Source organism: Drosophila biarmipes, chromosome 3L (assembly GCF_025231255.1).
Source record: "Drosophila biarmipes strain raj3 chromosome 3L, RU_DBia_V1.1, whole genome shotgun sequence".
NCBI classification, from domain to species: domain Eukaryota; kingdom Metazoa; phylum Arthropoda; class Insecta; order Diptera; family Drosophilidae; genus Drosophila; species Drosophila biarmipes.
In genome coordinates, this window is record NC_066613.1 from 7,869,314 (window position 1) to 7,884,278 (window position 14,965).

Below are 14,965 nucleotides of genomic sequence, written 5' to 3' on the forward strand. Positions count from 1 at the left end.
TATTTTTCTATGTGGTAGGTTGCTCTGTATTGTGGTAGCCATTAAGTCATGTGATATATTCATTGTAAAAACCAAAAGTCAGCAGTGTGTATATCAAAATTCAGCTGGACCCCTTCCAGTTGTATCTTAACCCGAATCCTCCCTCTTCGGGCTGATTTTGGGTTTTTTTTTGCATGGGTTTCGTACTGGTAGGCAATTCGTCGATCTCTTTCAGCTTGATATATGTATATACGCACACGGCGGAGTTGGTTATCAGACGTCCTTCAGCTCCTCGGGCATGTCGTTCTTGGGGTGCTTATTCTCGAAATGCTGTTTATAAGTCTTGGGATCCGGCATTTGCGACTGGAACGGAGGAGGCACACGATAAGATTTCACATAAGCACATATTAATAGACTTTTCAATCAATTAAACCGGATTCCCATGTCGCATAAAAACTGTGCAACATACGAATTTTCCCTGAACTAGTAGACACTAATTCTTTTTTGTTAATTTCGCTTTGCGTGCAACGGAATTTATCAAGCAGGCATTTAAAACTTCAAAGCAATTATTGGTTTGTTTACTTGTGGAATTCCGTTTGGTGCTTTTAAAATGCAAAGGAACTAGATTTACGGCTCTCCTTTCTATGATAGCAAATTGTAATGTGTTTTTTGAAAAATACATTTTATACTAGATAAGATGCAAGTAATTTGTCAAAGGTTGTAATTTTGTTGGTAAAGACCTCACATGATTAGGTTTATGTAAAAGCAACGCTATCTTAATACCCATCATCACGAACATTTTTTGTAAGCCAAAATAATTCCAAACTTTAAAATTTAGAATTTAAAAAATTTGAATTTTGAATTTGTATTCCTACGATGCTAAGCGATGTTTATATTTTTTGGTATTCTTTTTAAAAAAGTCACTATAAGGTAACTGCTATAGGACGGATCAGATCTTTTGTAATCTTCTTGTACATATGCAGAGAAAATAATCTCCTTGGTATGCTCTACAGAAATGGTTGACTTGGGGGGTTCCACTGTAGTTGGCTCACCTTGCAAACGGCGCACACGTACACGAGTGCCTTCTGGGCCGCCTTTTTCTGGTCGTTGGCACTGTGTCCCTGCTGCTTCTTGAGCTTGGCCTGCTTCTCGGAGGCCTTCGCCTGCGACTGGATCTTCTGGTGTCCGCGTGCCATGTCTTTTTCTAAAATGATAGAACTGTTAGTATAAGTGGTTTGCCAAACGGTCAGCAATCATCTCAAGCTGGGCTTACACCAAAGGCGGCAGAAGCGCAGTAACTTTCACTTCTTCGACCCTGGATTACCTGGTACAGATCTCCCGATCTGTGTAATGCAAATCAACGCGAATAATCCGTTGTAAAGTGGACCGAGCCATGCCCAACTGCTGAGAACGGCGTTTTTGGGATGTTCTTGGGGACATCTCAACACTGGCTCGTACGGCAGCGATATTCTCGTCCGATCGCCTTGGTCGACTTTTATTTGGCCTCTTCGGATTAGAAAGAGCCTCACCAGTCGTAAATTTTTCGTATAAACGCTTAATGGTGTTCTTGGAAGGCGCACTTTTCACATTTTTTAATTTTTTAAAAGCACGTTGAGTTTTCACAATTGACTTGTTCTGTTGAATGTAAATTTCAACTATTTCAGAGCGCTCTCGTGGCGTGTATTGTTCCATGGTAAAAATCAGCTTGGACTGACGCTTCAAACGCGGTATGTCATTAGCGATCTAGCATCTCTGTCAAAAGTTATGGCGCCGTCAGATGGGTCCGTCGAATATGGGCAACCCTGTACCTCCACCGATAAGATTGCAAATATACACAAATCGGGCCTGGCACGACACTGTACTGCAAATCACCCCCGCAACAGAAAATGTGGATGCGACCACGTTCTGCGCTCTTTCTGGGAGGCAGTCCCATCCCAACTTACCTAATTAACCCGATTAATTTTGGTCGCCTGTGCTAAATGCAGGTGCTGCAGCCTTTGGACTGGGGCGAAATCCGTTGTCTGGAAACTGTTTTGATTGATACCCGAAATTGTCGACGGTTTTCTTTTGCAATTTATTAATTTGTTGAGTTTTGTTTCGCTGCCAGGTTGAATGGGACCAGATGGAACTCTAAAAGTATAGCCAAATGCAGCGCGTAATGTACTATATATGCCATCGGTAGTGAGGGGGTGTAGATATTTGGTGGGGCTAGCGGTGACTCAAACCTTTTTAAGTACTGGAAAATTAGAGAATTCTTAACTTTATAGCGCAGTATTTAGATTAAATTACTTTATTTTTAACATTTGTTTTTTTTTTGTTTCTTATAAAATGCCATTTTCTTTTTTTTATGTGTTTATAGTACAAATAGATTTCTGGCTTAAATTGTATAAAATCTTTGTAAACCGAATCCAAAACGACGCACGGAGTATTTATTGTTGCTCATGTATGAAAAGCTAAGTAAATATCTTAATAAAATCATTCCTATTTATTTTACTACGTGGTTGGTTGCTTTCGTATTGTGGTAGCTTTTCATCGAACACACTGTGTTATTTTCAATCTTTAAACTAAAACCAAAGACGGCGGCGTGTATACAAAAAATTGGAAATACAATTATTATTACTATTATCCATATTCTTGGCTTCGGCTTGATTGCTGGTTTTCTTCTTGGGCTGATGTAAAGTTATTGATGCAAAGGTTTCGTACTGGTAGGCAATTCGTAGATCTCCTCCCGCTTGATAAATTTATACATGCACTCGGCCAAATTGGTCATCAGACGTCCTTCAGCTCCTCGGGCATGTCGTTCTTGGGATGCTTGTTCTCGAAATGCTGCTTATAAGTCTTGGGGTCGGGCATTTGAGACTGAAATGGAAAAGAAAAGACACTTGATTAGATTCCATTCAAAAATAGTTATCATTTGAACGTTAACTTATAACCGGAAATATTAGTGATACGAGTATCTCAATAAGTTGCTATCGGCTAATCTCGGCAATATATCATCAGTACAAATACATTTACTTTAAAAAAATAAACTTCATTAGAACTCATTTTTTTAGGGGTAACAGAAGGCAGCTAAAATTATTCTTTCGCTGAACTTTTTAGAACAACAAAAAGATCACAAATCATCGTTATTAAAGCAAGAAATTCAGTAGTAAGTAGAATGTATTTAGAATAATGTATTTTCAGTTATACTACGGCGACTTTAATTTAAATCAATACGTTTGTCTATACTGAGCAGTATTAGAAAAAGAAAGTTTTTAGTCGCCTTTTGAATATACATAGATTGTGTTAGAAACCGGAGTACCTTGCAAAACAATTGTGTGCGAGGACAGAGATGTTTTAATTTAAAAATGAGTAATAAAAAGTGTACTTCAAAAATATATTTAAGCAGAAAATTCTAGGCCAATGGAAGAGCGTGACATTGCACATATTTCTATTTTGTTTTTAAAGAAAGTAACACGGATCTAGTTTGGTTCATTCGACTACATCCTATTGTTGCTAACACATTCTTACTAACTGTTAGATATCAAAGTATTTTCTTTGAGTTCTTAAGCCACATGCATACAGCTCTTTCTCGATTTACTTGGGCTCTACCAAAGACAGCAAAGAAGCCTAAATTATCTTGAGTTCCAAGTTGGCTCACCTTGCACACGGCGCACACATGCACGAGTGCCTTCTGGGCCGCCTTTTTCTGGTCGTTGGCACTGTGTCCCTGCTGCTTCTTGAGCTTGGCCTGCTTCTCGGAGGCCTTCGCCTGCGACTGGATCTTCTGGTGTCCGCGTGCCATGTCTTTCTGCAAAGGTGGGAGTGGAATTGTTAGTACGAGTGCTTCGCCAAAAGGTCATTAATCGTTGTTTTTTCGCTAGGCTCAAACGGGATTTGCAACAAAGGCGGAAGAAGCGCAGTTACTTTCACTTTCTCCCACTGCAAACTACACCCTACTAAACAGGAAATGAGATTTCCGATCTGCATAGTTCCAGCGATAAGATATTCATTATATTTAATTTAAAACATTTAGCAACAACAACAAATCACCCCCGCAAGAGAAAATGTGGACTGTGACCACGTTCTCGCCTTTTATTCCGAACCACATCCTAACTTACCTAATTAGCCCGATTAATTTTGGTCGCCTTTGCTGAATGCAGGTGCTGCAACCTTGCGATTTAGCTAAAATTCGTTGTCCAAAACTGTTTTGATTTTATACCCGAAATTGTTGACGATTCGCCTTAGCAATATACTAATTTGTTGAGTTTTGTTTCTCTGCCAGGTTGAATGGGACCAGAGCTAAGGTATACCAAAAACGGTCGGAGGCAAATATACTTGGGTGGAGGTCTGTGATAGATTTTAGTGCTGACTCAAACCCCTTAAGGCGCTGGGAAGTACGTAAGGGCAAATGCCGAACTGGTAAAACGGAAGCATCTTTCTTCATCTTTTAAATCAAGTTTGGTAGCAGTTGCTTTATGGACTGATTAATCCTTTCAATCTATATAAATACATACATAGAAAACGAGGATTTGAAAACAGGTAGCTTAACAAATAATCCGTCCGTAAATTTTACACGCCCTCATAAACGACCGAATATGTAAAAATACAACAGTAGCACTTTTTAAGTACCGGAAAAGTAAATTCTTTTTTTTTAACTAATAAGGAATATAAAAAACAAAAAACACAAAAACACTAATTTAATTAAGCAAATAATATAATAATTGTAAACAAAGCTGTGCTTGCTTTTACATATAGCTGAACTATTTGAATAATGAAGTTTTTAGAGATCATTTGTAGATATTTAAGACTATGGGTACTTCTTTTAATTCTAAGAAATAGTATTATACAAAGTTTTTGAAAAAATATCTACTATTTATGGGGAGCTAAATCATTTTGCCAAACTTATATACATTTTTGTACGCTTTCCAAAAATGTCAGAAAAAAACTGTAAAGTTTAAAATTATGTAAAAATGTAAAAACTACACATTTATTCGTCAAAAACTTAACAAGGTACAAGTACTTAAAACTAAACCAGCATACTGGCATTATTATCGCAAAACTCATAAATATTATCAACAAACTGCATTTCCTGCGTATTTTTAGCAACTTGAGGGGTATTTTCCGTTTCCTGTGAGGCCTGTGGCGGCTTAGCCACGCCTCCCTTGCACTCCGCATCTGCCTGCGTTTCCTCCAAGGTCAGACGTTTCAGGTTATTGATCAGCGATATGTCGTGCCTGATCTCATTCTTCAGTTCGAGCAGTTCGTGTTCCGTCTTAATGATGTCCTCGGCATAGGCTTCGATATCTTGCTGCAGCTGCCCAACCGATAACTCCATTTCCGGTCCCTTGTACCGTTCGTTCTGCAATCGGTACAGTCGGCACTTTTCGGATAGCTGACGAGTCAGCGCGTACTCCTTCTCATAGCGAACATTCATGTCGGCGTGCAGGGCTGCCAGCTTATTGCGGACACTGTTGCGCAGGGGCTTATCCTTTCGCCTCCTTATGCAGTTGTTATTGTAGTTATTGTTGTTGCACTCGCTGGGGATCGCTGTTCTGAACGTTTCGATTGAGGCCTTGGTCACCTCGTGACGACTGCGCCTTCGATGTCGCTGCTTGGAGACCCGATTCTCGGCCAGTTTGTAAAGCTTGGCCCTGGCAGCATTTTCGGCACCCTTGTACAGTTGGTCTGGCATTATAACCAGTACCAAGTCGTTGGGAACGGATTGCTTTTGGCCAAGCAAGCTATTCTCCTTCAATTTGTTGGGCACTTTGGGAGGAGTTTTGGTCGGTTTAGGCGTTGTCTTCTTTCCCCTTTTAAGCGGCAGCAGTTTTTTGAGCCACTTGATCATCGAGAAACTCGTGGGCGGCTGTGTATGGGGTACTAGTTGCATGGCCAGGGGATCTCTGAAGTTATCACGATGCTTTAATGATATGCGAAGCTGCAACAAGCAGAAGAATAATATTAATAGGGCAAATAAATAAATAATATTAAGGAAAAAATGTTTAAGAACTAACTATTTTTTCCATTTGTGGTTTCTGAACCATAACCATTTGTAAGGAAATAATGCAATTAACCATGTATACTACCCTAATCCATCTCTTTCCCAACTCTTTCTGTCCATTAACTCGATAAGATCATCAAATAACAATTAGGAGCGCGCAGTCCACAAACAACATTAGCAATGGGAGGGATCATAAAAAATTTACAACATAATCAAGCCGAATGGAAAACATGAACTTTAATACAAAAATCAATAGGCAAATTGATTTCACTCGGTGCGTCATAAACAAATAAATACGAAAAGCCAGAGCATAAGTCAAATGCGAGTGGTACTCTGCAGAAGGCGCGGGTGTGACTTTGGCAGGGGATGTAGGGCCCGGGGAAGGAAGGGGTTTCGAGAACGACATGAATTTCACATTTCTCGGCTTGCGTGTGGCGCCAGGAAAAAGCGCTTATTATGCAATCACTGTAGACTTTTTTCGGGCCCAGTTCGCTGGTGTTTCGCTCTTCTATTCCTTATTCTGCACGCCAGGTGGGATTCCCCCTGGCCCCGTCCCCGGCTGACGCCATTACCTCATTGTGTACACGGCTCCAAGCGCGCCAAACGGGCAAAATGGCCATGTTGCCGTCGTAGCTCCGCTCTATGCCGCCCCAACTCTCCGTTATAATGTAATCGCCGTAGTCACGCGATGCTGCCGCTGTGCTCCTCTGGGCGCCATCTTGTTTTTCCAACGTCCGGAAAACAAAAATTCAATGAAACGAAACGAAACGCAGGCGGGGGAAAATAAAATAATTGTAAATACGAAGCATAAATAAATAAAACCCCAAATTGTGATGTACAAAAAGCAGTCACGACAGGATCGGCTGGAAAAGTATTGGCTTACCTTTCGGATTGCTTCCGCGGAAGAGCCCACCGCCGTTGCTCAGTTCGTCATCAATCAGCGCCTTGATTATGTCATCGCACGTCGTTTTGTTCGTCACTCCCGATACGTAGCGCGCCTCGCCGTCGTCCATCCAGATGGGGATTTCCTTGTGGCCTTGCTCCTAAGGGGGCAGAAACAAACGGGTAGTACGAGGATCAATAAAAAGGGTTGCCGCACATTTAAAACTGGATGAGAGGGAACTGTGAAACTCTACAATATGTACCCATTCTTTGGTTTTTTTTTTTTCCAAAAAGAATGTGTTTAAATTTTATTTTCTATATTTTCCTACCAAATTTATATAATTAACTTTTTCATCACTTGTGTTCTTACCTATTATAATTTTAGTAAATTAAACATTTAAAAAGAATTTTTATGTTCAGTATTTTAAAATATTTTAAATGGTTTTTTCTTAGTTTCCTTTATTTTAATTTTTATGATTTTGTAGCTTTATTATTTCAAAATTCTGTGAGTGTTTTTTTCCGAGAAACTTTAACATTTAAGGTGAGACTATAGGATTTTCCACGCTTTCATTTTGGTTACAACATTAATTTTCCTAAAATTACTTCAGTAGGTAAGTTTTAAAAGAGGTTTAAAAGATCAATGTTAATATGTTTTCGACAATGCAGTTGCTCAAGGAAAGCCCTATAGTTCCAATCAAAACCTTATGCAACCGACGCACTGTAAGAGTTTCCCATTCAGCTTTTTAGACATTTTCTTTAAAGAAAACCCTAGGGTTGCAGTAAATAGCTTATGCAACCGACGCATAGTGGCGGTTTCCCAGGCCCTTTTAACTACAGTACAGGTGCTCTTCGAGGTCGCTGTTTATGCATATGTTTAGCGCCTGTGCCTGCCCACCCAATTAGATGATTTGTTTGATTTCAGTGGAAAAGCTGCCGCAACCGAAAATCAGGGGTGGGAAGTTAGGAGGGGTTGGCCGGAGGAGGAGGTGGAGGGGCACTTACCACGGTGCTATTAACGCCATAGAGGGATATGGAACGGTGGCGACGACTGGCCTGGCCAACGTTTCCGTTTTCCCTGCCGTGTTTATTTTTGCATGCTTGCCGGACTGGTGGTGCTGGTGCTTTGGGTGGTGCTGATGGTGGCTCCCCCACCGATTCATCCACCAATCGCTCCTCGAACGCAGCCTGCTTATTATTGTTATTATTTTTGTTGGCGTCTTGATTTTGACACCGTCGCGGCGGAAGAATGGGGCTTTCGGGTAGATTCAACAGCGATGGACAGCTGTCCAGATTATCATCGATGAATGTGGAGTTCTGCTGTTGCGGCGCCATATTCCTTTGCCTCGCTGAAAACCTCTCTAGCTAATTGGCACTGCAATGAAAGTGGTGGAGAAACCCAGTTAAATACATATGGGGAACATGCAATATCCTTGTTAGACATTTTGTTGGTTCGGCTGGGTGTTCGCCTACGCCTGGCGATCAATTTAGATTTGTTGCCCGCGATTAAATAAATTATGCAGTAGCCCTCGCCGTGCTCTACGTGCAGCGATATAAAACATACACGGGTATATACAGATGCACCTCGCCATAGACACGACGCAACCCCATCTAGATTCCTAGAAAATTGCCTACCAACGTCAGTTGGCGCCGGTGGCCCATTATTCAGGAACATTGCCGGCGTTTAGCCTGTCGCACCTCCCCCCATCCCATGCGCTCCATCGGAATCCTACGAGGCCTACTGGGCCCCGTTCCCCAGTTCACGGCCCCACCAGGCCCCGCATAATGTGTTGTTCGGGGGGCGTTGTACGGACCTTGCAGTTTGTATGCAAATTCTCTTTTCAGCCGAAAAACATTTTCCTTTCTGGTTCATTTTCTCTTTTTGCACTGCAATTGGTGGCCTGACTGACTTATGAATTAATGCTAATTTATGCCGCCGGAAAATGCAGCGAAGGAGCTCAAATTATATATATTGAGGGGAGGAGCGATGAAATATTTTTGGAGAACAAATTGGAGGGAACATGGCTTTTATTAGATAAAGCCAAAATGGTTAAGTCGATAAGAGTGCACTAATTTCCAAAAAGAACAATAGAGAATTTGTTTTAGTGAAACACATTTGAATTAGAGAACTCTTGGAGAACTGATAAAATAAAAAATAAATTAGCTCAAGTTGCCATATACAATCTTAAGTTTGAAGTGTATTAGTACTTTATCATTTATTCTGTTAAAAGATAATCTCGATACTCAGGTATGATATACATTGAACAAGAACGACTGTTTATGACATTACCAAGTGTATAAGATCGATCTGGTGTGCACTTAAAATAATTTAATTTTAAAAATCGTTCATAATGAACCATTTTAAGTGCCCCCCAAGGACCTTATTTGTGGGCAAGACTACAATTGAAGTGGAATTTACGGAAATGTTCAGAATTCCCCCTTCAAATATTTATTTGCTCTCTGGACAGGTGGCTCAGCCAGCGGCCACGCCCCCTGGTCTATTAAAGAAATGAGTTATGAGTGAGGTAATTTGCGAAAGGATTTCCACCCGCAACCCCTGGAAGTCCTGGCGCAGGATATCCTTGAGTGTGAGCCGCCTTTGATTGCGCCTGGACACCTGGACATGCCAACGTTCATTTAAAAATGTAGTTTCCAATCAAGATAAGTTCAAATGTAAATTTCCATCGGCGAGGTCAATTACTGAGCTCTGACCCGCCCCCGCATTGCACTTAATTGTTTCTGGGGGTGGACAGCCAGCCCTTATTACACATTTATGGGTGTGCGGTTGGCCAACTTGGGAAATACTTCTACCCCGAAAGTTCAATGTCTCCCAAGTTTGGCCACCGATTGTGTTTCACTCCTTGAATATTATACTTTTAACTGTTTCACAATTTTAGCCTGGCCCAATTAATTGCTCCCCTGCAATGCCCCTCGATATTTCCGTTGCGTGTTGGGGAGAAATTAATTTTGTAAGGGTACTGCGCATTGGATTCTAAAATGAAAATAGAGAAACCGACGCATTCGTGACGTTGGCGGTTCGGTGGGGCTGGCTAAGGGGGCGTATGAGTAATATTGCGATGACTGTGATTGGGAATAGTAGTAGTCAAGCTTTAAACTTTCGAAAAGGAAAAGTCCTTAAGGGAGTATGGCCTAAACTTTTTCTGTATGGCTCTGACAAGATGCAGATTCGGTTTAAAATGGATTTTTATTCGTATTGTATTTGTATGGAAGTATTTGGTTTCAGTTGAAATAAATCTATCATATTTACATTTTTTAACAAAATATGTGTATCTTAAAAAAATAAAATTAAAATTTTTTTTTGCTTCTGATAACTATATATAATATATATACATATATCTTGTTCAAATTATTTGAACTTGCATATACCCCTGTCCCCTTTATAACCTCATATTAAAACCTTTTCCCAATACTATATGCAAACTGGTAGTTTTTTTAGTCGTTGTGCAGAGTCGAGGATTAAATTTTGGCACCCGCAGAACCACAGAGTTTTGAAGTCAACTGTGAATTCTCCCAGTGCCAAGACTCAAAGCCGGCTGAATGAAGATCTAGCGTTCCACGGGCACACAGTCTGAGGGAAGATCATCGTAGATCGCTTACCTGTGCGAGTTTTTCTCCAGGATTGGTAGTTGTGGGTCACTTTCTTAGGTTGATCCTTTCGGGTTCTGGCAGTTTTCCTTGGGCTTTTGGCAAGTTAGTGAGTAATTTGGCTCTGAGAATTCTGTTTCGCAGTGGGCTGCACTGGTTCACACATGCTGCAGCTGCAAGGACATGCTAATCCTTTGAGCTTTGACACTTGACTGAAGTTCAAATTTGAATTTGCGGCTATGTAAGGTGAACGGGCAGCGCCGTCGACGTCGGCAGAGGCGCTGGCTGCGCCGCTGCCTACCGGCCGGATAATAAACGAGTATATAAAAATGTTTCTAGATCTAGACAGGTGCTAATGCTGCTGTCCCTGTCGCTAGCACTCGGTTCGAGCCTGGCACTGAAAGCCTTTCGCTCCGTTCGTACCGCTCGCATTCAAATATTCTCGGCACGGCACAGGTCCTTTCCCTCCTGCTCGAGGACTCGTGGTTGCCACCAACAACGTTGCACAACAAATAACTGAACGGCGTATCCTTGGCGACGGCAAGTGACTAACTAAAATTTTATTTGCTACCACACAAAACTTTAAAGCAAAAAGGGAGCGCAGCGCTCGCAGGAACGGAACGGAACGCACACCGGCACACCTGGCGCTGCGGCAGAAAGACAGAGAGAGTGTCCGATCCGAGGGTAGGTTCCCTTCCCAGCCCGCTGTCGTCATCGTCATCATCGCCGTCCTGCCACCGTCTTTTGGCCAACCACCAGCCACCACCGAAATTGAGTAAAAACCCGGTATCAACGCCCCGGCGTTCCTACCAATTTCCACTAGCCCTAGCCTTCTAGACCTTCTCTCTTTGGGTCGCGGCCACTACCACTGCCACTGCCACTACTTCTGCCATGACCACTCCCTCCGCTCCTTGTTGCAGTTCCAGCTATTCCGTAAGCGAGCTATAGCGTGTGCTACCCGCCAGCAGCACCAACACCAGCAGCCACCAGGAACCACCATCAACACCAGCACACTACTGCACTGGGAGAAATCTTAGAAGCCCTGACGATCTTATGATCCGATGAAGCGCACTCTCCCCTAGAAAAATTATAACAATACTTGGATTTCAGAGTTCTTTGTTCTAATCTACTTATTAACAATATTTGCATTGCTGATTTTAGATATATAAATAGATATATTTTAGTTATAGAAATATTTCACTTGGCATGATATTTCGAATTTACCTGATATTTAAACCTCACAGCAATCATGCGTGTTTTTCAAGTGACTTTATTTTATTTTTGAAGCACTTTGAAATACTGGTTTATGAATAACTTATGTTACCACATATCGAAAGAACTTTCGTTTTTCTTTGACTTTAGAAAAAAATAGTTCACCGCACTAATTATAAAAGTTGGAGGTTATATTATATTTAACCTTTCTGCCAGCGGGTGCTTGCAGTATTTTTTTCGGTGTACCAATGCCATGACGCGCACTTTGCGTTATTTGGTAAAACGAGATTGTTGATAACGTGCAACCAACAACAGCAACAGCGAACTATAAAAAACTCGCGGTACATAAAAAACGAATTTCTGCCTTGTTTTTATCCACCCCACTACCAGCTCCATCCTGGCCCAGCCTATTTTGCCACCCCCACTGTTTTTTCGCTGTGTATTTTATTGTTAATGGGCAGCATTTGCTTTTCGATTCGATTTTTTCGACTTTTTTCCTGTGGTTGTACATTTGTTACTAACAGACTTTTTTCGGCCAGGATCAAACACTTTAGGGCAGCGGAGGGAGAATACTATATGGAATCGAATTTGGGAGGAGTTCTATATCGCTATCTAAGAAATAGTGCTAATGGTTCAGGCAGCAGGCTTTCGTGGCATTAGGAATGAAAACGTAGCTTTTGTGACGATTGCGCGACAAAAATAATGTCCTGCGTGCGATGAAATATGATATTTTAATTTTTATTCGGTATTCTAAAAGGATTTCTAATGTAGTTTTTGATAAATTGACGATTTGGATACAAATATATGATTGAAAATAAAATGATATATATGAAGAGTTGAAAAACCTTTTGATTCTTTTGTACACTTTTTAGAATAGGTACTCAATGCCGACAATTATTTAACATATAATGCACTTACATTTATGCCATTCAATTGAATAGCTAAATTCCCTGCCAATGGTTTCGTTCTCTGGTTCCCCAAAGTCATTATTCATATGCAGATCGATCCACGATGACGGTAGTATTTATTTTCCCTGGCTTCAACTGCTCTACGTGGCCAACCTGTAATTTCCATTGGTCTCATTAGGATTGGGCAACACAAATATTCAATAATGCCACAGCTCATTAGGAGTCGATTGAAAAGAAGTGTGGCTCATAAGGAACTTTGCTGGAGGAACCGGGGAGTTGCCTCCTGCAAAGCTGATGGCAGGTGCCAACTTATCTGTGTAATATGACAAATCGACCCTCTTGCAAGTCATTATAGCTTTGCCTAGTAATGCTCAGGCGATTGCATTTGAAACTAAAATACAGTGCCCACACCCAACCCCATTAAAAGAAAAAAAGCAATTAAAAACACGCAACTTGTCCATTTCTGGGGAAAAGCGCGTGAAATTTCGACGCGTTGTGGGCCAAGAGCGAATGTGGCTGTGACGATTATGTAAATGATTGATTTGGAGCTGGAGCGGGTCAGGCTGTACTTACTAGCCCCGGTGACTGGGGTCGGTTAGGGGTGGCCAACTGGCCCGATGCGGTTCAGCGATTTCGCGGAGCGGCACCGCGCTCGGAATAAACAAACATAATGCTCGTAGTATCCTTATAATGGCACCAGCAACTCTCCGGGGGATTATTATTACTATTACAGGCTTTCTAGTGTGGGAACCTCTGCTGGTGGTTATTAATTTTTATTCGGATTTTCCTTGGCCACATGAAGCGGCTAATTGCCACGCCCCGCCGCCTTAGATCCCCAATTTGGCGAGTCCTTTCTGTCCATTCCCAGTGCCGCATGCAACTGCCGGCGCCACGTGTCAGCGGGGCAGGAGGCGCCGAAAAGGGGGTTGTGGGGGTGCTGTCTCGCGTTGCATGTGTCGCACACTCGCATATGGAAATTTCCTAATGACAGGGGAGTCGACTCGGCACCCAAGTTCATTGTTGTCGAGTTCGGTGCTCAAGCAATGATTGAGTTTTATTGTTGATTGCTGAGCAGAGATTGCGGGTCAGCCGTACAGGGTCAGTTGTCAGTGGCCAGAAAGGGTGCCTTAGTCCTCATGGAAGCGACCTAAAGGTAAACTCCCTCGGAACGGGAAGGTAGCTCATACTACTTTTTTAATTTCCTTATTTTTAACCTTTTATATTTTTACGCGTCTAAGCTAGTAAAGGCACTAAAAAGTTATTTAAGGTATATTAAATAAAGTTCAATAAATATTGTTTATGTTTATACTTTTCATAAAAAAGGAAAGTAGAAAACAAGTTATTTTAAATTTTTGTAAAAGCATTGTTCAATTTACAGAAGTGAATTTTGTTTAAATATTATCTACAGTTAATATATACTTATCATTATGATTTTTATCCAGTAATGCCCTCCCTTGAGCATTGAACAAATAGTTAATTTCTAAATTTTTTGTTACTTTTCTTTTTTTGTTGTTTAATTTTATATTGCTTTAACTTAACAATTTTAAACAAAATAAAAATAGTAACCTTTTCTAGTATCTCGATATGATAAAAAACGTATTTTGTCACCTGTTCCAAAACCCTTTTAAAAATCCTCCCAGCGCATTCGTATATAATAGTAATTTAAATGTAAGTTAAAGAATAGGTAAAGTACGTCGTTTATTTAATACAATATATTAGTAACTCGTCCAGGTGGCAACAGTTTTTATATTTTCTGAACATCAAGAGTTTCTTCCATTTTCCACCTGGGATTAGATCCTATAGATCCATCATATATTTTGAACAGGCAGCATCAGCTGTTTTTTGGCATTGTTCCCTTGTTGGTACGTAACACACATGTTCTCCTGCAAGGACTGACCCTGACATAAATATTTCCTAAGATCGATTCACATGTGTTCGATCCATTCCACACCCTCCACAAAATGTAACGTATTTTGCCGCCACATAACGAAATATAATTTGTTTGCATCAAGTCCTAAAGAGGGGACATTGTTACCTTTTACCTTTTAGGCTGCTTACTCGCCGAGGCACAAAATAATTACAAGTGGCAACCGGCAGACGACAAACGGCCAACTGCATCCAGGTAGAGCTCGGCTGACTGGGCCCTTCCTCGGGGTTTTACCTTTACTTTGCCTTTACCGCGTGCCATCAGCGCCGGCTGCTGTTGCAGGTGCAGAAGTCATCGGAGCGCGTCCCGATCCCAGTTGAACTCAGTCTTGTACAGGGAAATAAATACTTCGACCTAGCATACCCTATCTGCAGTAATCAAAATTGAATTAGGAAATCTTTGAGTCAGGGATTTTATTTTAGTTGTTATATCATTAAGGAAGTTAGTCTATTTTATCATTTTCAGGCGGTC

The 14,965-nt window shown here is 41.2% G+C and overlaps 3 protein-coding genes across 6 annotated transcripts; all 3 read right to left on the bottom strand.

Annotated features, from left to right (window-relative positions):
* Positions 1–2,121, bottom strand: LOC108030715 (zinc finger protein 706). Its single transcript, XM_050886307.1, has 3 exons — positions 1,923–2,121; positions 1,032–1,183; positions 1–342 (listed from the first exon to the last, which is right to left on the bottom strand). The coding sequence occupies exons 2-3, from the start codon at positions 1,173–1,175 to the stop codon at positions 253–255; spliced, it is 234 nt and encodes a 77-aa protein (XP_050742264.1). The 5' UTR covers positions 1,176–1,183; positions 1,923–2,121; the 3' UTR covers positions 1–252.
* Positions 2,122–2,441: 320 nt separating this feature from the next.
* On the bottom strand, positions 2,442–4,254 carry LOC108030517 (zinc finger protein 706-like). Its single transcript, XM_017103406.3, has 3 exons — positions 4,080–4,254; positions 3,620–3,769; positions 2,442–2,838 (listed from the first exon to the last, which is right to left on the bottom strand). Exons 2-3 carry the CDS (start codon positions 3,761–3,763, stop codon positions 2,749–2,751), a joined length of 234 nt encoding a protein of 77 aa, XP_016958895.1. The 5' UTR covers positions 3,764–3,769; positions 4,080–4,254; the 3' UTR covers positions 2,442–2,748.
* A 669-nt stretch (positions 4,255–4,923) lies between these two features.
* LOC108030710 (uncharacterized) lies at positions 4,924–12,615 on the bottom strand. Of its 4 annotated transcripts, none has more exons than XM_050886304.1 (5): positions 12,578–12,615; positions 7,847–8,216; positions 6,846–7,005; positions 6,535–6,680; positions 4,924–5,899 (listed from the first exon to the last, which is right to left on the bottom strand). In XM_050886304.1, the coding sequence occupies exons 2-5, from the start codon at positions 8,174–8,176 to the stop codon at positions 4,988–4,990; spliced, it is 1,548 nt and encodes a 515-aa protein (XP_050742261.1). In that variant the 5' UTR covers positions 8,177–8,216; positions 12,578–12,615; the 3' UTR covers positions 4,924–4,987. The 4 variants fall into 4 exon arrangements, with proteins under 4 accessions (XP_050742261.1, XP_016959240.2, XP_016959242.2 ...); XM_017103751.3 differs by lacking the exon at positions 12,578–12,615 and adding an exon at positions 10,460–10,839 and having other exon boundaries at positions 4,925–5,899; XM_017103754.3 differs by lacking the exons at positions 6,535–6,680; positions 12,578–12,615 and adding an exon at positions 10,460–10,835 and having other exon boundaries at positions 5,750–5,899.
* Positions 12,616–14,965: the final 2,350 nt, after the last annotated feature.